The sequence below is a fragment of the Rhinopithecus bieti genome, unplaced genomic scaffold, assembly GCF_001698545.2.
Source record: "Rhinopithecus bieti isolate Rb0 unplaced genomic scaffold, ASM169854v2 scaffold_3062, whole genome shotgun sequence".
Lineage (NCBI taxonomy): Eukaryota > Metazoa > Chordata > Mammalia > Primates > Cercopithecidae > Rhinopithecus > Rhinopithecus bieti.
In genome coordinates, this window is record NW_016804432.1 from 3,223,160 (window position 1) to 3,246,713 (window position 23,554).

The window sequence follows — 23,554 nt, forward strand, 5'->3', positions numbered from 1 at the left end:
ATTTGGTTGGGGAGACAGCCAAACCATATCAATATTCCAACAGCAAGAAAGAGATAGGGACAAAGGCAAGAGAATGCACCTCCTAGCTGAATAAGCCCCATTTAAAGAGTTTTCTCTGAGCCTTTATGTATTCTGCTTACATCTCCCTGGCTACTCCCAAGCTCAAGGTAGATTAAAATTTGTATTGGGTAGGCAACTGCTAACTCTGCTAGGGATACCACAGTTCTGGCAGAATAAATGATCATGTCCTTAAACAGGACAGGAATTATAAAGTTAGAGCCCTTTAAATGCCATTGTTTTCTAGTCTGAGAAGAACTCAACTGTTATGAACCCACTGAATCAGCTATTTAAGTCCTTGCCTCTGCCTGAGTCTTTTTTTATTATTTCACCGTCAGTCTTTTGCCAAACTTCAGCCTTGTATGTTGGTAACCTTGAACCCTGTTCACTCTTTTCCAGGGTGATTCTGCCTCTTACTTGCCCTCTGATCAATCTTGACCTCCACAGACCTAAGTCATATGAACACATCTGAGATCACAGCAGCACTTGAGTCTGTTAAGGAAAACATTTATTAGCTAATGAGATATTCCTGAACATAAACAGGCAATTCCTATCTAGAAATGCACTTTTCATTCATAATTCTAACCAGCAGGCTGACCTAGTCAAACTCACATGCCAGCATTACACATATGGTAGGTGGTTACCAACCTGGGCTCTGCAGTCAGAGACCTGAGACCAAACCCTGGCTCTGTGGCCCCAGGCAAATTATGTAGCCTTTCTGAGCCTGATTTTCTCCTCTCTAAAATGGGTTGATAATGTACATACCTGGTAGTTTTGATAATTTAATGAGATAAACTATATGAAGCATAAATATACCACAGTGTCTTACACAGTTACGTGTGTAACCTACATAAATAATTATTATTAATTTTCCAACCTCTGCAAATAACACAAAAAAGATATGTTTTAAGGCTGGTATCTTTAATGTAAATGCTTAAAAACATCCAAGGAAGTCTGGGCTCGCTTCTGTGTTCACCATTATAGCTTGATTATTTGTTTTCAAAGCAAGTTTTAAAAACTGCTGGAAGCCTTCTATGGTAGTTAATACATTATCTTAAGCAATTTAATGCAAATTAATTTTTACACAACTTTGAGTTTCAAAAGCCATTGAACTGGGGAGGGAAGGAGTGAGGTTTAGGAAGAGTCTGTTTGCTGCCTTCCATCTGGACTCCACAGCCAGCTCCATCTGCTCTCACATATAGTAACTAACACTTTAGCTGTCTCCTGCCAAATGCACCATGTGGAGTCTAGCTTTTTTTTTTTTTTTTTGACTCAGGAAAATGTGAAAATGCACATAAAGATGTGTATTTCAGGATTTCTAGAAAACTTGGTGGGATTATTTTGGCATTTCAACGTTCTGTTTTGGTACCACAACCCGTTTTCCATCAGACTTTATGGTTTTGTCTCTACTTTGTTTTGTTTCTGGATTTCATTCTCTCTTACTACCACAATACTCTTTTTCTGATAGGGTCTTATAGGCCACATTGAAGGATTTGGACTTGTGTTGATGAGCATATTCATATCAAATAGGAGCCACTGAAAGTCTTAGAGAAGTGAATGGCAAGCTCAAGTTTGCGTTTCTGATTGACTGCTCCATGGTGGCTTCAATATGGAGTGTCGATTGGACAGGGGCAAGAGGAAGGCTGGGAGACTGGTTAGGAGGCTGCAGTAGATTTAAAACAGTCAGGGGGATGATGGTAGCCTAAACCAAGGTTGGGGAAATGGCAACAGAATCATGTTCAAAGATACTTTGGAAGTGGGGTTGACAGGACTTTGTGACAGATTGGATGTAAGCAGAAGAGGAAGATATCATGGATGACCCATGGATATCTGGGTAGGACAGCTGGATATATGATAATGTCCAGTTCCCTGACAGAGTAAACCTAAGAGGAAGGCTTGAGGGAAGGTGAGGAGTTCAGTTCTAAACAGTCCATCCACTGAGTTTCTGGCCTCTACAACCCATACAAAAGTAGAAGGCTGGAAAGTCAAAGTGATTTCCAGCCAACTGCAGCACTGAGATGTGGCATGTAAAATCTGGGAGTATCTCAGATTAAATCATGAATAATCTTAACCTTTGGACCTAAGAGGGATTAGCAGTTCAACAATTCACTAATTCATAACTTAGGATCTGCTCCCACAATTGGCTACCTGTCTCTGAAATCATACACCTTGAACAGGAACCTGTTTCTTGAAGATGCTCTTTGCACCTGTAGCTGTTGGACAGGCACATGAATTTATGAGAATTTCAGGGCCTGCCACCATTTGCATGTTCTCTTGTCCCTCCTGCTGAAGAATCTGAGCAGAGATGATAACAGTTGGTCACATCATCAATGATTTTCCATTTCAAAATACCAACTTCCAATGATTTTTTTTGACATTTTCATCCAGAAAGGGAATAATCATGGTAGTAAAGTGATCATGACCTCGTAACAGGAATATGCTGCCTCAAACAGATACATAAGATAAGTTCCGAGTCTAACTTTATATTTTTAAAAATAGATATTAAAAAATACTCTAAGTTCTTTCTCCTCTACAGTATATTGTGTCGCTTAGTTTCTGATTATTTCTCTTGGGTAAGGTGGAGGTGAGAGAAGGCAAAAAATAATAAGTGATGTCACTAGCAACTCTCGAAATAGACTTCAACAACAGGAGGCCAAAACCATCTTCTCTGTCCTTTTTTTTCTTAATAAATGTCTTCTTTTCTTAATAAATGAATAGTCAGACAATTTCCTCAAAGTTTTAAAAAATATATTAATGACACAGTTGGACATTTTCAGGTTCAAACACTAATCTGGTTTTAATTTGATGGGGTTCCTCTATGCCCCTTTCCAACAACAGAGTGTAGGAGTACTCACTTTTTCTAAGAGCATGGCTTCTCTCTGCTACTTTCTTGTCCCACATCTGCCGTCTCTATCCAGCAGCTGGGTTCCAAGAAGTAACTGTGGTCAACTAATAAGCACAAACTGAGCCAGATAATAACAGATGTGGACCACAATGGCAGAGAAACATCAAGGCCAGAATCTGGCTCCTAGCAGGTTGGCAAACTGATAAAAAGAAAGGCCCAGGAATAATGGTAGTAAGAGAAAATATATCCATTTCCCAAGTGGTTCATTCTAGGTGTGTTTTTACAGCAGGATTTTGTAGCAGGTCAGAACATCCAATTCCCACTCTCAGCCACTGGCAGCTGTCCTAGCCTTAATTCTTCTTCCTGCCACTGTTCTATGGGGAGGAATGGAGGACAGGCTGCTGCTTCTAGGGTCACTGTGCCAGATGTTGAAGACACAAAGATAAAAGACCTTGTTTCTACTCTTTCTCTCTCTCTGAGCTTGTGGGATACTAAGCAAGACAGAGTTTTTAAAACCAGTGATAAGGGACCTCTACTACTAGCCATGATTGAGTAACAGGGGCCAAAAAAAAAAAAACCTGAAAAATATTTGAAACAACACTTTTCAGACAATGGGCAACAGACAACATAATACACTGGTTCCTGAGTGAGGAAAACGAATGAAGTGAGTCCTACAACTGTTCCAGCTTACTGCCAGGAGAGAATTTCTAGGCCATGGCACAGGTAGGGGGAATCCAGGCAGAGCCCAGTGATCTTGCTGAATTAAGGAGGCAGAGCTAGGAGTCTAGGGATGCCAAAGAAGTTACGGTTCCCAGGGAAGAGTAAGAGAGAAGAGAGGACTGCACAGAAAAAGCTCCAGAGATCTGCAGAGGGCCACTCTGAGTCTTCAGGTTAGTGATGTTCATCATATCCATGCGAGAAAACTACTGAGGCTGAAGCGAAAAGGAGTGAGTAGTGATCCACAGAGGTCACACAGACTGGGGAAAATAGTCCATGCTCCTGCCAGCCACAGTACCCAAGAAAAGCCTTGAAATACATGAGTCATTGGATACAGTTCTCAGAAGGGTATTGAATCAGTAGTGGGAGCAAATTAGCCCTCCACAAAAAAAGGCTGCTTTGGAACCAGCTTGCGCAGCTGAAGAGCAAGCCCCAAAGGGATTGAATTGTTTCCAAATAACCTAACAATATTCCAGAACAAAACTGAAAAAGGCTTAAAGCAATGGGAAAAAAATCCATCACATAACAATATAAACTGTACAATGTCTGATGTTCATCAAGAATTACCAAACATGCAAAGAAGCAAAAACATCTGACACATAATAATTAGAAAAAGCAATCGATACAGATTCAGAGATTACATAGATCATAGACTTGGTAGAAAAAGACATTAAGATAGTTATTATACTTAGATATTTCAGAGGGTAGAGGAAAGATTAAGCATGATTAAGAGGTCATGAAAGATATTTAAAAGACCCAAATCAAACTTCTAGAAATGAAAACTCTAATTTTTGAGGTAAAAAAATATAGTAGATGAGATCCATAGCAGATTAAGCCCTGCAAAAGAAAAACTCAGTGACAGCAACAGAAACTATCCAAAATAATATAGAAAAGATGGAAGAGAAATGAGCAGAGCATCATTTGAGCTGTGAGACAACACTAATAGCTAGATATGTATGATTAGAGTACCAGAGGGAAAAGATAGACGTAAAACATAGCTGAAGACAGGGTGGTGGAAATAAATAAATGAACCCTGCAGTTTGAGTTCTTCACTTACCAAGTGAATGACCACGAGTGAGTTCTTCATCCAGGCCTTGGTTTTTCTCAATTATATATAGAAAAAGAGGATAATAATAGTATCCATTTTGGCCGGGCGCGGTGGCTCAAGCCTGTAATCCCAGCACTTTGGGAGGCCGAGACGGGCGGATCATGAGGTCAGGAGATCAAGACCATCCTGGCTAACATGGTGAAACCCCGTCTCTACTAAAAAATACAAAAAAAAACTAGCCGGGCGAGGTGGCGGGCACCTGTAGTCCCAGCTACTCGGGAGGCTGAGGCAGGAGAATGGCATAATCCCAGGAGGCAGAGCTTGCAGTGAGCTGAGATCCAGCCACTGCACTCCAGCCTGGGCAACAAAGCGAGACTCCGTCTCAAAAAAAATAATAATAATAATAATCATAATAATAATAGGATCCATTTTGTAAGGTTCCTGAGAAAATTATATGACAGTGTTAAAGAACCAAGATTCTCAATGAAGCCAAGCAGAAGACACATGAAGGACACTACAGCAACGCACATGACAATCAAATTGCTGAAAACCAGCACTTTTAAAACTTGGCTTAAAAGGAGCCAGAAGGGGGAAAAAAGACAAGTACAAAGAGACAAAAATACAATCAGAAGACAGGATCTTCGAAGAACTGCAAACAAATACAAAGACATTTTCAATGTGATGGATAGAATTGGAGAGATGGAGAGTGTGCTACAGGCATGCCTAAGGAAGGAGAGTTCTGGTTCTATACCAGAAGATCAGGGAAGACTTCACAGAGAAGACAGAATGGTGAAGGATTAGTTCTCTAGGGGAGGAATTTTCCACATGATGCATTAGAGTCAGAAAGACTTAGGTAAACATCCTGGCTCCATCTCTCACTATATGACCATGGACAAGGCACTTAACCCAAGTGAACCTCAATTTCCTTATCTATAAAGTGGAGATGATAAAAGTACCTACTTCGTGGAACTACTGCGGAGATTTTATGAGATAATGGCCTTTAGGCCCTAGCCCAGCAAAATGAACGTTCAATATATAGAAACTCCTCTTATTTCTCCTTCCTAAATGTCTTCAGAAAAAGGAGGTGAGGAAGAGTATATATTTGACCCAAGAAGAAGTCTTTCCTTCTCTGCTGCCAGAGATGCTGTTGGGGTTCAGACTGTAGCTAGTTACTATTATTCCTCCTTCTATTTAAGGGGAAGCTGAGTTCATTGAAGACCTGATGGAGTGAGATAATACTTAGAGGCAGCAGAGCAGTGGTTCTTAACTGGGAAGATGCTGCTCCCCAGAGGACATTTGGCAATATATGGAGACATTTTTGGTGGTCACAACTTTGGGGAGGGATGCTACTGGCTTCTAGAGCATTCTATAATGCAAAAGACAGCCCCCACCATAAAGAATTATCTAACCGAAAACATCAATAGTGCTGAGGTAGAGAAACCCTGCAGTTTGAGTTCTTCACTTACCAAGTGACTGACCACGAGTGAGTTCATCATCCAGGCCTTGGTTTTCCTCAATTATACATATAAAAAGAGGATAATAACAGTATCCATTTCGTAAAGTTCCTGAGAAAATTATATGACAGTGTTAAGCACTTATTACAGTCTGACACCAACTAAACATTCAGTAAAGGTTTGCTAATGATAGTAAGAGTCAGTGAAACACACTGAAAACACCTGTAACTGGTCAAAGATGATGGATTTGCTGTAAGAGATTTTGGTAGATTCAAGTACCATTTGGGGAGTTTCTTTCAGAGAGGGAGTAAAACCAAAACCTTCTGGACAACATGATTGTGATACTTGAGTGATACCAAGTGTACTGTGTAGAAATTAGCATCTGGAGTATACAGAGAGGAGAGGGATCAAATTCTAGATTTGTGTATCCTTCTTAGCTCTATCCACCTTCACACTATCTCTCCAAGGCCTTAATCTAAACAATAGCTATGGTTTCTGTTCCCTCTCTCTTATTAGTATGGCTAATATAAAAATCCTGCTATATATCTTAAGTAAAATTATATTCCTTGATTCAGTAATATCTACCACAATGCAAATACACATTCCCTTTGACCTAGCAATACCTATTCTAGAATTTGACTCTAAACTTCGTATCTATATAGAGGCTATGTACAAGGATATCCATTACAGCAATATTTGTAATGGCCAAATATAAACAATGTTTGGGTTCCATCAAAAAGGAACTGGTTAAATAAATTTTGACAGCAGTGGAATACTAGTTAGCCACAAAAAATGAGAAATTCTAATTTTGTAGTGATATGAGATTTTTCCCAAGATATATTAAGAATAAAAGGCAAAGTGCAGATCAATATGTATGGTGTACTACCATTTGTAAAAAGGGGCAAATATATTATGTGCTTACATATTCAGAAAAATTTTCTTGATTATCTACTCAAGACACTGAAAACATCTGTTGCCTCTAGGGGAGGAAACTGAATGGCCGGGAAATAGTAGAAGGGTGATTTTCTGTTGCACCTTTGTACCCTTTTGTATCCACGGAACTATGTGAATGTGTTCCTTATTCAAAACATAAATAAAATATGGAATAAACTGTATGTGCTGGTCACAAGAGAACTCAACAATGGAGTGTGAATAAAATCAGGAAGGAAGTGGGGTCCCTCAGCCACCTAGATGACCAGATGCCCAGACTGTGTGCCATAGTGGGGCAAATATCCCAGGTCCTGTCTGCGATGGGCCAGGAGGGAACTGGAAGGAACTTGGGGCCCCAGTGATGTCAAAAAGGTTGCCCCAAGGGAGAAGCACTGCATCCCAAATAGGGTTTTTAGGTCAGCATCAACTCTGACCTACACGTGAAACAAAACCTGAGTTATCAGTCCTACACTACTAAAGAAAATTCTGGTTTAAAGAGAGAGCACCCTGAGGATTAGAACCATTACGTAGAAGTTACAGGGGTATAGATTTCAGTTCAACATAAAGGAACAACATTTTAAAAACAGAACAATCAAAGACTAAATGGACTCCCCTGGGAGGTGGTGCACGCGCTGGCTCTGAACGGGTTTCCATGGTGGCTGCGTGATTGTGCAGCAGGGATGCCACAGAGGAGAGTCAGGTGTCTTGAGGCTGATGCAGCCGCATGTATAACCTTTAGAATTCCTCCGTGTGTATATGGAGAGTGATCAGATGGGTGCTAAGTTTTGCCCCTTCTCTTTCACTGAGGAGTGAGGCAAACTAGACAATAGCATTCCCAAAGAACCCATCACGTGTCACTTGATGAGAAACTTTTAAATACTAGAAGCAATTCTCTTGATGATGACTCACTACACAAAATCACCATAAGCCTTGGAATTTAGGTTCGTGGATAAACCCTTGCTTTACTAGTATTTTAATAGTTCCATATTCTCTCAGCTAACTGCATTTCTGTAGCAAATTTAGAGTGTAAGAGTAAGTCGGCCGGGCGAGGTGGCTCACGCCTGTAATCCCAGCACTTTAGGAGGCCGAGGCGGGGGGATCACGAGGTCCAGGAGATGGAGACCATCCTGGCTAACACGGTGAAACCCCGTCCCTACTAAAAATACAAAAAACTTAGCCGGGCATGGTGGCGGGCGCCTGCAGTCCCAGCTACTCAGGAGGCCGAGGCAAGAGAATCATTTGAATCCGGGAGGCGGAGCTTGCAGAGAGCCGAGATCGCGCCACTACACTCCAGCCTGGGCGACAGAGCGAGACCCCGTCTCAAAAAAAAAAAAAAAGTAAGTCTTCAAGATAGGAGTTTTGTAACCTTTGCCTAGAACCAGCACCTGGCCACAGGAAAACGATATTCCAGTATGGCAATTCTGTGTTTCAGGAGAATATAAAACAAAAAGAAAGAGGAATTCTGAGAAATATGTATTCCTCCTCCCTCCCCGATTTCCTTATTTCACACAAAGGAAGCAAGAAGTAGAACAAAGAGCAAGGATAAAGGGAAGAAAGCTGTTTGGGGCTATGCCAAATAAACTTAAATGGCTTAAGGAATAAATTGGTGGAATGATTCGAATCATGGGCAGGTGCTATGAATGTAATTTAGTAAATGCTTGGGAACCTGCCAGGGAAGGAAAAAATGTGTTGCTTTTGAGATCGTTTCCCAGCAGCTTCATAAAAGAAAACTGATTACAGGAATTTAATAAGTAAAACAGAGCCAGAAATATTGTAATCAAATGAGTTTTTAATTACATATCGAGCAGAAAAAAATTCCTATTTGTACTCCTGGGATTAAAAAAAAATAAGTTCTAGAGAAATGCTTTTGTAGCAGGAAAATAACATAAACACTAATTTCCATAGGAATTATAGTAGTCAGTTTAATTAAAAGGCTTGATCAGAGTAAAGAGAAGCTGGTGCCAAGCTATACTAAATAAAACCATGACAGTTGTGGCTACCTCACACTGTTGTCTAAATGAAAACACTGTGCATTGAGCAGAAAACAAGCACCTGCATTTTTCTCATGGAAATAAAGGGGATTTTGATCACTGCTGGAGTTACAATGTTGCTTTATTATCATATGAAATAACTAGTAAATCTGATTTAAAATTAGATGTTTCTGTTTAGTGTGATAAACATCACTGTTAAGAGAGAGACAGAATATACTCTGTCTTAAGGACATCGGGCTTTCAATGCCCAACCCCACTCCCTTAACTTACATCTAGTTACATTTTACTCATATTCATGTAACTCCCTGGAGCACAGGATTATCTGGGCAGATAAATTAGGTTTACTAACAGGTGGTTTGCAGTTGGGCTTGGAGCCATATACTCTGGCATTCTAACAGAAAAAGGGCTATTCTTCCTGTTGGAGGACTTACTATTGACTACTCCCTAACCACAGTCATGCTCGGAGAAGTCTTTTCAGAAGGTGTGCTGAAATCATAGTGGCTTAATGATATGTTCACCTTTTGTGCCCCTTATGATGAATGGGATGCACCTACAAGGTGTCTACATGGGACCAGGGATATAACCCTGTCCACAGAACAAAAAAATAGCTTACTGACCCAAAGCATAAACGGGGAAATCACCTTTCCGTAGGCTAATAATCTCACAACTTCTGTGTTCCTTCTTTTATTTATTTCTTTATAAGGAAAATAAAAACTACCTTATAGGCCTTAGTGCAACAAGAAAGGGAAACTTTAATTTTTCAGAATTTTGGGGAGCCTGGGAAAAAACTGGCTGGTTGGCAGTCCAGATCTGTATAAAAGCAGTGAGACAGGGCTGGGGAGAAAACTGGATTACTCTCCATGGGGTAAAAGCTGTGCCCTTTGAGATGAAGAGGAGTATGTAAGAGTAAGTCAGTGGGTAAGTCACTTCCCCTGTGACAACCTCTAAAGTCAGTACAGTTAGTAGGCATCCAAAATGTTGAGGGTGATAGGATTTCCTGTGCAAAGGGGAAATAAAATGAAACACTGCATTAGGAATGGTGCAGAGTGCAGTCAAGAGGGCCAAGTAGACTCAAGAAGATGTCAAAGAGTACAAGGAAGTAAGACTTGGAAATAACTGGAAGGAGTCTGAAAGGTCCACCAGAGCATGAAATAGATTTGAGGTCTAATCTCAAGTCTAAAGGGATGGGGAGGCCTCAAGTGACATAAGATTACGGTCAAAGAACAATGTCAGAAATTCATGAGAGTTGTATACATATGCAAGATGACGGGTGATAGAATTGATGGATGAGAGGAAAGAAGAAAGGAGAGATGGGTATGAGTAAGTCAGAAGGAAGGTCCTGGTGTCAACCCTTACCCCAAATTGATGACAACAGCAATCACATTCAATGTGTCCTCAGCAGTTCATGTCTTCAGTCTCCTCATCACCATCACAGTCTCTAAAAACAGGAATGATACAATTACTAGCTGGTTGGAATTGTGCATTGACAAAGGTTGAAGCCATACAATTTCAAGATGTGTACCTTATTATTCCTTGGTTTTTCTTCTTGACTCTTTAAGACCTTCCCTTTTATGCTACATCTTCAGCAGATTTCTCTATATCTTCATTCTATATGCCAGGTTAGTGTCCTATCCCTGACTTTTACTTGAGAAAAACAATGGTTTTCTCCATAGCTTCCAAAACAAATGGAAAGATTACAAAAGGAACCCCTAACTTCCTATATGGATTCTTATCTTCCTCCTGTGGTGGAAGGACTAAGGATCATTCATGATCCTAACATGTGGGGGACATGTTTTATCATCTGTAAAATGCACAGTCATTGTGAGGAATAGCTGAGATGAAGTATGTAGAGCAGCCAGCAATGTGTTTAACACATAGGAGGTGTCAGGTGTTAACAGAAGCTCCCCCTCATCCACATGGGATGCCAGCTTTTTATACTTCTTTCAGATCCTGGAGATGGAAAACAGGCCCAAGAAGTATGAATGATTAAAAATCCATACATTCTCATTGATTCTGTCCATTTGTAAACAGATTATAAAATACCGTGTGTGTGTGTGTATATATATATGTGTGTGTGTGTGTGTGTGTGTGTGTGTATATGTATTTTTTTTTGAGATGAAGTCTCATTCTGTTGCCCAGACTGGAATGCAATGGTGTGATCTCAGCCCACTGAAACTTCTGCCTCCTGGGTTCAAGCGATTCTCCTGCCTCACTGAAACTTCTGCCTCCTGGGTTCAAGCGATTCTCCTGCCTCAGCCTCCCAAGCAGCTGGGATTACAGGCGTGTGCCACCACGCCTAGCTATTTTTTTTTTTTTGTATTTTCAGTAGAGATGAGGCTTCACCATGTTGGCCAGGCTGGTCTCAAACTCCTGACCTCAAGTGATCCACCCACCTCAGCCTCTCAAAGTGGTGGGATTACAGGCTTGAGCCACCTCGTCGGGCCATGTTCTGATTAAATGTTCTGATCATTTAACCAGTTAGAAACATAATGGAAAGATTTCATTCAAGGCAAAACCCAAAAGTTAGTAGTGTTTATCTCTTGAGTTATGAGATTATAAATTATCTCAATTTCTTACTTTTTAAACCTATTGTTTCTATATTTTCTAACACCAACATGTTACTTAAAATATATAAAATAACTGTGGGCTGGGCGCGGTGGCTCAAGCCTGTAATCCCAGCACTTTGGGAGGCCAAGATGGGCGGATCACGAGGTCAGGAGATCGAGACCATCCTGGCTAACACGGTCTCTACTAAAAAAAATACAAAAACCTAGCCGGGCAAAGTGGCGGGCACCTGTAGTCCCAGCTACTCGGGAGGCTGAGGCAGGAGAATGGCGTGAACCCGGGAGGCGGAGCTTGCAGTGAGCTGAGATCGGGCCACTGCACTCCAGCCTGGGCGACAGAGCCAGACTTCGTCTCAAAAAAAAAAAGAAAAGAAAAGAAAATAACTGTGAAGGGAAGAAAAGGTATTATTTTTAAAACAATCCTCCAAAACCTCATGTTTTAAAAGGACAAAGACCATGTTTCTAAAAGTTAAATGTCATCAAAATCTTATGTCCCTTTTCACTGAGCTGTCCAGAAAATTAAAAGGCTTCTAGACTCTTTGTTACATATGTTCTACATGGATGGCTTTACTTATACTTATTATTCATCTTTACTGGCATATAGGTACATAATAGATATTTTTGCTGATCATATTTTACTGGTTGAATATGTTAGAAGCCTTTCATTATGAAAAGTTAAAAAAAAATAAAAAAAAGAAAAATGTAGATATTCATGCATTTAAAAGAAAGAAAATAATCAGTAAAGTAGAGAATAGTGGAATTTTCCTGTTAGGCAGAGTAAACTCCATGCCCCTCTGACCTGTAAAATATTTACGTATTGCTCTTTAATCTGAGCTCCTTGAATTTGTTTTAGTCCCAGTTTAGAAACAAAATCCTCGGCCCTGCCCCAAGCCCTCTGATATGAAAGCTGAAGAAGGACTCATTTGCATTAAATTAAAGTAAGCCATCTTACTTTTAGGGCTCTCATTCCACTACCAGGGGCAAACCAGGAGCAGTGAGACAAGCTTATACCATTTGGGAACAGGAGGACTCTCAAAAACACACACACAAAAAAAATTACGCACAAAATAATATACTTAGAAGAGTCTAGCACAAGTGAGGATGCTAAAGCCTGACTTTCATCAGCCTGGAGGTCCATCTGCCCCTGGCCACACCTTACATTCCCTCTTCCCTCATCCCCCTTTCATCCCTCTGTCACTCTCTTCCACACTGCTTCCCTTTCTGCCATGTCTATTTCCATGCATGTTTCCATGCTTTGTATATTTAGCACAACTCCCAGATCTTTAGCTTTAAAAATGAGCACCTTCTCATTTCAGGATTTTACTTGGCCTTTCCTATTCAATTAAGTCCACCCAGAGTCATCTATGGTAGAGCAATTGTAGGATTATTTTGTAAAAATTGAAGTTCATAGTCAATTGAGATCTGGAGCCCTCTATGGTAGGCAAAGATGCACACATAAGTAGGCATATGTGAGCTGGATATTTTGTTTCCTGTCTTGCTTGATGTAGTTGTAAAACAGGATTCGAGTCTACATGGCTGGTGTCCCCTAGAGTTGTACACAGCCATGCTGGTGATGTCTTCTTTTTTCATTCTCTAAGTAGGCTCTATTAATACAACACATTGGTGTTAAATGCATATTTACTTCTTGTAAATAGCTCTTGTTTATCAAAAATAATCATCACTTTCATTTCCTACAGCCAGTTTACATTCTCCTCATAAATGAAAGGGGGAAAATCATGTCAGTTACTCTGTTTCCTCTCTCCTCCACCTGTATTTTGTTTTGTTTTAGGCACTGGTGAAGGTCAATGTGAAACTGAAGCCGATGCTAGATTCAGTAGCTGCAAACAGAAGTAAGTGGGAAGAGCTGCACCAAAAACGGCTGCTGGCCTCAACTGCCTCATCCTCCCCTGCCAGTGTTATGGTAGCCACGGAAGACAGGAACTAACCCTCCAGGTCAGCTGCAGCTGTGAAGTGACTCAGCCTGAAGGGCCACTTTCAGTCCAGCCATGTCATCCTTTTGTTCTTTTAGTTCAGAAAGACCTAACATCTCAAGGATGCACTGGGAAGCATGCCTGGGCTTTCACCTTGAAGCGTGGTCAGCAGCAGAGAGAGCAACGGGAAGGACAAAGAAAGAGGTGGGGCAGGGAGCACACCACAGGACCCTCACTTTTCCCTAATGGACACGCATGGGCTGAAATGAAGATTCTGGGTAGGGGACTGTTTTGGATCCAAGGATCTGTGGACAGGCGGCCTTCTCGCTCTGAGCTGAGGGAACACTGAACAGTAAAAGCGTCATTAGCGCTGCTTCATTTTGTATATGGCTTTTCCGTTTGTTACAAGCCAAACACTGCCTGTCTTTGCTTCCTGTCCCTGAATGCCTTTTTGTGCCAGACCATCCCAAGAATCCTAATTTGTATTCCATAGAGGTATTTTATTTTTAATCCTAGAGCTTCTTATTGATGGATCCTTTAGAATTGCCTATCCTTATAAATACTGGTCAATCCCAGTTCTCCCCCTAAAAAGGAATACATAGTAGGAGTATAGCAAATGTGTTTGATGGGTAATTCTAGACTTGGACTACGGTACCCTTTTCCAGAGTTTTAAAATGCAACCTTCATTATAGACCAAGTTTTCTCCCAGAAGGAATGGATTGATAGATTTTGATTAAAGTAAGGGTGGAAGGAAATCTGTAGCTGGATTCACCACAGGTGACATCTAGAAACTATGGTTCACAGGACAGGGCAGAGCCATGAAGACTAAGATTGACCACCTTGAGTTCTCCTAGTGAGGAGTTCTGTTATAAAATGTAAAGTTACTGCCAGTAACCAACTTAAAGCAAACTATAGGGGTCCCTAATTTTGGATTTTTCTTTAAGTGTAAGAAATAATGCTTCAAATGTTAAGAAATAACAGTCTGGGCAAAGAACGCATATTCTATAGGAAGCCAAGTTTACAATAGGTAAGAATAAACCGTATTAAGTAGATGTAATGACTAGAAAGCTGCTTTGCTCCCTGTTTTGAGAAATTGTGGATATAATATGTCTTATCCAAAGAACGCTGGGCTAGAAGATAGATTTCTATCCCTAGCTTTGGCATTATTGACTAGATTGACTTGAACAAGTCACTTCACTTCTCCAAGCTTGTTTCCTTACTTGTCAAATTAGATTACACGAGGAAATGATTCTTGAACATGTTTTAACCTTACAACTCTTTGTTCAAATAAATCTTTCAACGAATCCCCAACATATAAAACATCAAAAAGCTGAATTCCTATGTGAATTATAAGCAGGGTTTGGACATCCAGAGCACCTACAAACCTTCATCTCTTTGATTACATACATGGGGGTCCACAGGGACTCTGAGGAGTTTGAACATCCCTGGACTAGATTAAACCTGAGGGCCATTCCAGCCCTTAACAAAATATAAAATTTACAAACCATTTTTGTTGTTATTGTTGTTGTTTGTTTTTGTTTTTTGAGACGGAGTTTTCACTCTCATTGCCCAGGCTTGAGTGCAATGGCGCAATCTCGGCTCACTGCAACCTCGGCTTCCTGGGTTTAAGCAATTCTCCAGCCTCAACCTCCTGAGTAGCTGGGATTACAGGTGCCCACCACCATGCCTGGCTAATTTTTGTATTTTTAGTAGAGATGGGATTTCACCATGTTTGCCAGGCTGGTCTCGAACTCCTGACCTCAGGTGATCCACCCACCTCTGCCTCCCAAAGTGCTGGGATTACAGGCGTGAGCCACCGCGCCCAGCCCTTGTTGTTGTTATTAATCATTATCAATCATTAACTTTACAAATATGAAAGAAAGAGGGGCCATGTTCTACAAGGGACATTGTTTTCCTGGCACACAGTAGACAATTCAGGAAATGTTGGTAGAAAGAATGGGTAAAATTAAGATACCAAAATGGAAGTGAGGGGAAAGCAGGTAATTGTAGAGAAAAAGACTCTTCATGGAAGAAACAAAGTAAAAGAAATGTATAAACCAGACTAAGAGGGGAATAAAAGCAAGCAAGAAGAAGAAATATAAGAACACCAATAAAGGAAAGACAGGGACTGAGGCAGGTGGTTAAGGGAACTGCCAAAAAAAAAAAAAAAAAAAAGTGAAAGTCAATCCACACAAAGAAAAATGGCACTTCCAACCTAAAACATGAAGATGTAGAACCCTGTCATCAATTGCTGAGAAAAGAGAGACACTTGAGTAGGGAGGGGATTGAGAAAGGGGAGAAGGAAGGAGTAAGAGCCCTAAAAAATAATGTTCCTAGCTACCCTTTATAGCTGTCTCTGCAGGGAAGACTGGAGAAAGTAGAGGGGGAAATGAGTGCAGGAAAAAACTGCCTCTGCAGAGCAGGTAAGAGGAGGTTGTTCAGATTTATGGATTTTATTAAGCCAGTTTTCTGTATCACTCTGCTATAAAGGAAAATAGCTGCTGCAGGGCTGTCTCTCCTCCTTCAGGTGAGGAACAAAGGGTGGGTGGAGTCAGGGACAGAGTCTGGTCTGCGAGATCATGGTGTGTCGGCAGCTCCGAAGCACTGCAGGTGTTTCTGTGTAATGTGCCACATCATGTTTATATCACGAACGGGAATTGAAAATCAGTCTGTGTGGCAGAGATGAGCCCACATCTGTTATCCTCACCAACAATAAATAAATAAATAGCCCAGACAAACGGATGCCAGTCTATCTACAGCAACATTTTAAAGCATGTGCTTTATGACAAAACTGGACCCAGGATCTGAGACTGCAGGCTGCCGTGAGCACTGTAGCTATCCTGAACGTTGATGCTACATATTGCTAAGGGGAACATAATTTATAGCACAAACCCTACAGCCTCCACTAAGGTTGAGTTTTCCTCTCATTTCCTTGCCTTTTTATTGGCTTCACTGCATGGTTGCCAATAGCAACGTCCACTGGTAGCAAGGGGAGTTCAACACCATTGCAATCTGCCATGCAGTGGAGCCCTGACAATGTCAACCATCAATCTAGTAGCTGTTTGTAATTGCCTCCATCTATTTCTCCTGTCTTGAGGTATCTTTCCTATTGTGGGTCAAGATTCAGAAACTGCTGACTAATGCCATGGGTCTGCATCTCCATGACCATGAAGCGGTGGAAAGGAAGGTAGCAGCTTCCTGGTGCCAACAACCCCAGCGGTTAGAGGTTGAACTCTTGTGGGTTTCAGGAGTTTTTAATCCCTTTTCTAAATAATTTATAATTTTGCAAAAATGTGAGGCATATGCAGTTATCTATATATTCTGCTTTTCCAAAAAATAGAAAGAAAGTTTCCCAGTCCTTATTATTAATGTTTATTTCCTATTGGAGAAAGATATTTGAAATGTGAGCCTTCCTGTAAAAACTCAAACTGACAAGATTATGTTTGCTTTCTCAGGTCTCTTGGCATTAATGGTTGAAATAAATTCATCCTACTTTTTGGATGAGATGTATTTTTTCAGACATGATATTTAGTCTTACTAGTCAGTATGTAGCTAATATGTGTGCAGTCTACAATATAGTGGCAATCTTGGTGGGTAGGGACAGCTTTGCATACTGCAAAGGGTGCCATTCAGTGCATAGCAGACTGGAACTCCCTCCTAACTTGGCCACCAGCTGAACCTGTAATCTTAGGAATCTCCAAGTCTTAGATTCTCCATCTATTAAATAAAAGTACTGACTTTTATTCAGTCCCCACACCAAAGGACCAAGATGTGTTTAGCTTTAAAGAAATTTTCCAGATAATTTTCTTTTTTATTCTTCTCAAATAAAATAGCCACAAACCTAAAGCGGTCATCTTCTTAATAAAGACATAATAAAAAGTTACATATATGGGATAGACATAAACACAATCATACTACAGATGTGTCTTGAGCCTGTCTCTAACTATGATGAAAGATGTAGTCATCAATACAATTTTTAAAAAAATATGTCCTTCTTTTTTTGAGACAGGGTCTTGCTCCGTAACCCAGGCTGGAGGGCAGTGGCACAATCACAGCCACTGCAGCCTTGACCTCTCCAACTTAAGTGATCCATCCTGCCTCAGCCTCAAGAGTAGCTGGGATCACAGGGGTGCACCACCACGCCCAGCTAAATTTTGCATTGTTTGTAAAGACGAGGCCTCACTATGCTGACCATGCTGGTCTCGAACTCCTGGGCTCAAGCGATCCTCCTGCCTTGGCCTACCAAAGTGTTAGGGTTAGAGATGTGAGCCACTACACCCAGCTTATATGTCCTTTTATTTCATAAAAAACAATTTTAGATTATCTGATATCATATATATCCCATAAATGGCAGTCATTAATTTAAAAGTGAATTTATAAAGTAAGTCAAGAGAAGTTAAAATTGCACATGCATTTTGTTTCTAAAAGCTGAGATGTCTATGCATTTCCAGGTATTGTATATTTGCAAATATGTTGGGTTAGAAATCATCTTTAACATTTTGTGTTAGTGTAATAACAATATTATCTAATATTAATGCTACCAGAATCCGGTTGCTTTTTCTGTGTATCAAAATTTATCATACTTTATCCACTTACACTAGGTGATTAAACAGAATCTGCCCAATTTATTCTGCAGTAAAATTATTTTAAAATCTATTTTTCCTGCTGACTCTTAGAAACTGCAGAAAGACAAAAGCCAGTTTCACCTCCAGTAATAGTGTGAAACAATTTCCTTCCAGTGGGACAGAAATCTAGACATATTAGGGAAAGATGTAAATATAAAGAAAAATGTTTTGGCTGGAAAAAAAAAAAGCAAAACACACCAAAACACAAAAAGGATTCATTAAAGCAACAGAACAAAACCTAATTTGGGACCCTAAAAACTCTGGCAATGCCACTGTAATGAGGTTTCATTATCTGCTTCAGAGTAACAGTCCCTGAAATTGTTATTCTGCTACATGCTGTAAAGACCTCCCAAAACTCAAATGTATCAGGAAATGTAAAGGTTAAGTCTGACTACAAGAAGTCCAAAATTGCACCAGCTTCCTAAGTGAAGAATAATAGAATAAAACATATAGAGGGCAGAAATAAAATGAGGTGTATATGGAGAATTTCATGATGAGCATTTAGATTTAGCAATGCCCAATGTCATGCTGACACTTTGTCGTGACCTTGTCTGCAGCTAGTAATTTGGGGTTGTACATTTTTTAAATTTAATTTTGAATGTTCTTGCATGTTTGGTACATCTCTCTGCACTGCTAAAGATAAATTGTTTATCTGTATAATATAACTTCACCAATGTCATTTAATGTATACACTAGTACAGAAATGTGTTTTTTTATTAAGTAAATGAAGTATTTGCTGTGAAAAAATGTATTATTTGTGGCCACCATTTATATCTGTGTTCATTTTCTGTGTGTATATGCGTGTGTATTCGAATCTCAATTTTTCTTTTACTCTAGTTTAGATGAAGACATATTTAGATGAAATTTAAAAAATAGCATTGGAAATAGGAGGCTAAGTTTTGTTGAGTCTCATTCCCTTGGGGGGAAATTGCTTTTGCCATTTTATTTTCATGTACAATAATCTAAAAAGGATGTCCTACTGACTTCCTTCCTAATTATCATTGTTTTACACGAAAGAAAGGAAATATGTTTTCAACTGAGTTGTTTAAAATCATTCCCTCTGTGTAGATTTCCCAGACTGATGTTTCGTTGTAAGAATATTACATTATAGACCGCTTGGCCATTTCACAAGCAACTAATCCATAGTTTTGGAAGTCCGCTTTAAGAGACCTGAATATCTTTGTTTTTAATAAAATACTCAGAGTTTAACTAAAGCTCTGGAATAATCTTTATTTCTTTTGAGAAGGGTGATTTCAGGGCTGAAAGAAGGAAGCAAGGATCCAAATACCTACAGTTTAAATGTTGACTGTTAATTTAGTCCATTAACCTTGTGTTGATCTGTGATGTTTTCATGTGTGAGATGGACACTAGGACACCCCTGACCATATAGCTTTTTAAAGATGACATAAGGTTCTTCGTATTATCCAAGTTTTTCTGGAGGTAGGAGAGTCTGCGGCCAAATGCTGGGTTCCTGTGTCTGTTACAGATTGCTCAAATTTGCATGGGCAATTACACAGGGGGATCGCATCAATGCAGGGCCGCCAGCCACACTGACGCCATACAATTACACAACGGCTTCGGTGCTTAAACTTTAAAATTCTTACACCATTGTGCCTGTTCTATTAGAACAAACTGCAGCAAATGATCCAAAGCCAATTCAAGTGACTGGAGAGGAGGTGCCCAGGGAGGGAGAGGGAAGAGGTGCAGTGTGGCCCACTACTGGCCAACGTAAGCAATCACCATTGCTGGCTGCTGCAATCACTGGCTTCTTTGTGCTTTGCAGTCTGCAGTTTTAAAATGGAGCCAACGATAAGGCTCACCTAATTCACAGAAGGGCTGTGAGGATTAATGAGGGAAGTTAGGCAAAGCAGACCTGATACTCAAAGTACTGCATAAACACAGCGGCTTGGAGTAGCTCTTTGAATGGTTGATTTTTTTTTTTTTAATGCTGCTGTATCCACAGTTTTGCATTCTCTATTAATCCCTTTTATACACCAAAATGCTATTGTGTTCTCCCTGGGAAGTTAATTTAGACAATAATACTGTAAACCCCAAAATACAAGCTACTTGATCAAAAGCAAGGGATATTCCAGAAGGAAATCTAATTAAAATATTAATAAAGCTGGAACTACCAGCAAAAGGAGAGTTCATAATGAGGTTAAATGTCACACCACCTGAGCACAAATGTTCTCAAATGTTGGTTTTAGCATACACTCTTTCCAAAAGTCTTAAAAGATGGAACAGATGCTCCCAAAAGTCAGTCAAGTATATTTCCAATTTGGCACTAATTTATACTTTTCTTCTCTGTTCACGGTAGAAGACTGGAGTGGGAGAATGGGGATGCAAGATAACTGAGCCCCCCAAACTGTCCATCCTGAAGAAAATGGTCTGAAATCAAAGGAAAAAAGAAATAACAACTGGAAAACGGATTTGCAGAAGGTCCTCCCTTATAAAGGAAGATGTTTGACCACAGCTGTGGTTGAAATACTCACAAATTACCAATGTTTACCAACAGAAAGGGGCCACAGATACAGTACAAATAAGACATACCTTCCAACTAGTTTTAAAAGAGAATGCCAAATAGATTGTACACACAAATAGAATGCAGGATTGATCATGGCATATTTTGGCAGGCAGAACATAAGTATGCTAAGAACCAAGCATTATGCTTTTTCTTTCTATTTTGCCTAAATGAAACTCTTCTACATGATAAACATGTCTCCCTTTGTGTAGCAAAATCCACCGAGTCCAACTCAAATTTCATCAAACTGCAATTCCTTTCTACAAGTCACCAAATCACTTTATTGCAACCACCAAATGCTTTCCTATTACTTGAAATGGTATGATACACTTACTTTTTGATATATCCTCCAGGTTTTCAAGATCCTATTGCAAACAAAATGATGCTTTATGACACTTTATAATATTCCACCTTATTTCTTTCCATAATTTCTATCATTAAACAGCCTTCTCTCACCACCATCCCCAACAAAACTAATCTATTCCCCAACTGCCTATCAGAGACCATATAAAAGTCAGTCTATCACAGCAGCAGTGATGGTCATGCCAATTTCACAGTGTGATTTGTGCACTCATTTCATTTTGAAAATGACCCTGCCCTCCATCTGTCTAAGCAGAATGTCCTGCTTTTTTCAAGCCAGGCCTCTGGAGCAGCCTCACATGAAATAAGGAGGAAGAGACACAGAACGGCCTCCCTCCTGCCCAGTTCAGCCACCATGCTCACAGGTATCCATATAAAGAGAAGAACCCCAACTGAATCCTGGTAGGGATCCCAGAAATTTGGAGGAGAATATAGTTCTTTTATTTTTCATACATTTTCAAGAAGCCATTTGAAGATAATGTAAATACAACCCTGCAAAACAGAAAGACTAATGAAAGGCAATTTCCCATTCCCATGTGGTCATCTCACCTTAATTTAATAGCAAATTACCTAAGATAACAGTACATACCTAAGAATTTTAAAATACTGAGCCTTGCGAGGCACAGTGGCTCATACCTGTAATCCCAGCACTCTGGGAGGCAAAAGTGGGAGGGTTGCTTGAGGCCAGGAGTTTGAGATGAGCCTGGGCAACATGGTGAGACCCTATGTCTATTAAAACATTTTTTAAAAAAGATTAGCCAGACATGGTTGTGTACCTGTAGTCCCACCTACTCAGGAGGCTGAAGCAGGAGGATCACTTGAGCTTAGGAGTTCAAGGCTGCAGTGAACTATGATCATGCCAGCTATTGCAGTGAACTATTGCATGACAGCCTGAGCAACAGAACAAACCCTGTATCAAATAAATACACAAATAAATAAATACAATATTGAGCCTAAATTCCCAAGGGAGAACCATCAGGCAGCCAGCTTTAAGGAAGTTGATGCACCCTTTCCCCCAATTTACTACTGAGCAGTATCCTCTACCAATGTACCTCCTTGGGCTTAAGACTCGAAAAGGCTCACCAAAAGATCAGATTGAAAGAAGCCTCAGAATAGAGTTATAGTAATATTCCATAGTTGCTTTCTGCGGGATCTTAGGTGAGCCAAAGTCCCATTCAATCCTTCTGAAATGGATGCAGTTTCCCTTTCTTGAAATTGATGCACTGTGAAGCTCCTTGTCTAGTTCCAGCCAAGAAGACACAACTCTGCTGATTCCTAGCAAGGGAGAACACTGAGTAAGTACATAAAGTCAGCCATATGATGATATGAGCAATCATACACCTACGAAAAATCTCCTTCCAGTGATACTGGGTAAATACGAGCTACACGACTCCACTAGTCACATCTCTTCACAGCTGGAATCAAGGCCTAGAAGTTCAAAGTTTACTACCTACACAAAGTTAGTTTGTTGTTTTAATGGAAAAACAAAGACAATAATATTCCTTATACACACTTAGCACCAAACAATGGGCCCTTACAAACTCATGTACATGAGATACATGGATTGGGTTATTCATCAGTCACTATTTCCTATTGAAATTGGTTATTGGATATCATGGTTCAGCCCCTACCTACCTAGGTGTGGCCTTAAACAAACTATTAATTTAATAGTTTGATTTAATTAATAATATAATACTTAAATCTTTAAACCTTTCAAGCCCACTGACTTCTTAATATGCAATATGCAGAATGCAGGTTGCTTATTCAAATTAGAAATACTATATATAAACAGTCTATAATAGAGATGCTATGTGATATGGTTGATATCATATCAACCATATGACAGCTGTGAAGTTTATATATAGAAAAGATTCATGGGCAGTAATACTATTATGGATGCATACAAAGGATTTGCAGTAATTATGTAGCAAACAACACACTTTTACTTGGATTAGGTTTATATTAAGTGCCAAAGAGACCAATGGATATCATGGGAGATGACAAAAGATACTGGTTTCTTATCGGCAGAGACAGTTAGAGGACCACAGCAATGGATACAACGAAGTGTAAACGCCAACATATACTCAGTAGTATTTTTTGTCATGGAAAGAGACAGATACTGCGATCAAAAACAGATCCTCTCCCAGTACCAATTAAGATTCACAGCACTTTTTCCTCATTAACCTCTGGAAACCACCAAAATAAGGATTTCTGTTTGCTGCTCTATTCTGTTCTTACAAACTGTGCCCTCGGGGTAGCATAATAAGAACCTGCTCTAATTCCAAGGGAATTCAGGGAGTTAACTCCCTTTTGCCATCCCGCTCCTTTTATTAAAAGGTCCTTTTATTGTACTAGCGAATCTCTCCTTTATTAAAAGTAAGCCAAACGCCAGCATTAGTATAGACCACACCGCATATAAGGCTCCAAATCGCCAGGAACAAGGGCCGGAAATCTTCCTCCGCTGCGCTAGAGACCGAGGTGGCACAACAGACACAGACAGCGCCCCTCATC

The 23,554-nt window shown here is 40.0% G+C and overlaps 1 protein-coding gene and 1 long non-coding RNA gene across 4 annotated transcripts in view; one reads left to right on the forward strand and one right to left on the reverse strand.

Moving 5' to 3' along the window:
- The window catches only part of PDE11A (phosphodiesterase 11A), a 466,948-nt gene extending 452,096 nt beyond the window's left edge, over positions 1 to 14,852 (forward strand). The window contains exons 19-20 of one of the 2 annotated variants that reach the window (XM_017868290.1): positions 13,396 to 13,559; positions 13,636 to 13,910. In XM_017868290.1, coding sequence (XP_017723779.1) covers positions 13,396 to 13,551 — 156 coding nt within the window. In that variant the 3' untranslated portion in view covers positions 13,552 to 13,559; positions 13,636 to 13,910. Of the gene's footprint in view, positions 1 to 13,395 lie in introns of both variants that reach the window. The other variant, XM_017868289.1, reaches the window with a different exon arrangement.
- LOC108527129 (uncharacterized) overlaps positions 1 to 23,544 on the reverse strand; it is a 35,119-nt gene extending 11,575 nt beyond the window's left edge. For both annotated transcript variants that reach the window (XR_001884699.1, XR_001884698.1), the window contains exons 1-4: positions 23,454 to 23,544; positions 22,127 to 22,318; positions 10,399 to 10,480; positions 6,134 to 6,232 (exon numbers count right to left, since the gene is read on the reverse strand). This is a non-coding gene — a long non-coding RNA (uncharacterized LOC108527129). The remainder of the gene's footprint in view (positions 1 to 6,133; positions 6,233 to 10,398; positions 10,481 to 22,126; positions 22,319 to 23,453) is intronic.
- Between the last annotated feature and the right edge of the window lie 10 nt (positions 23,545 to 23,554).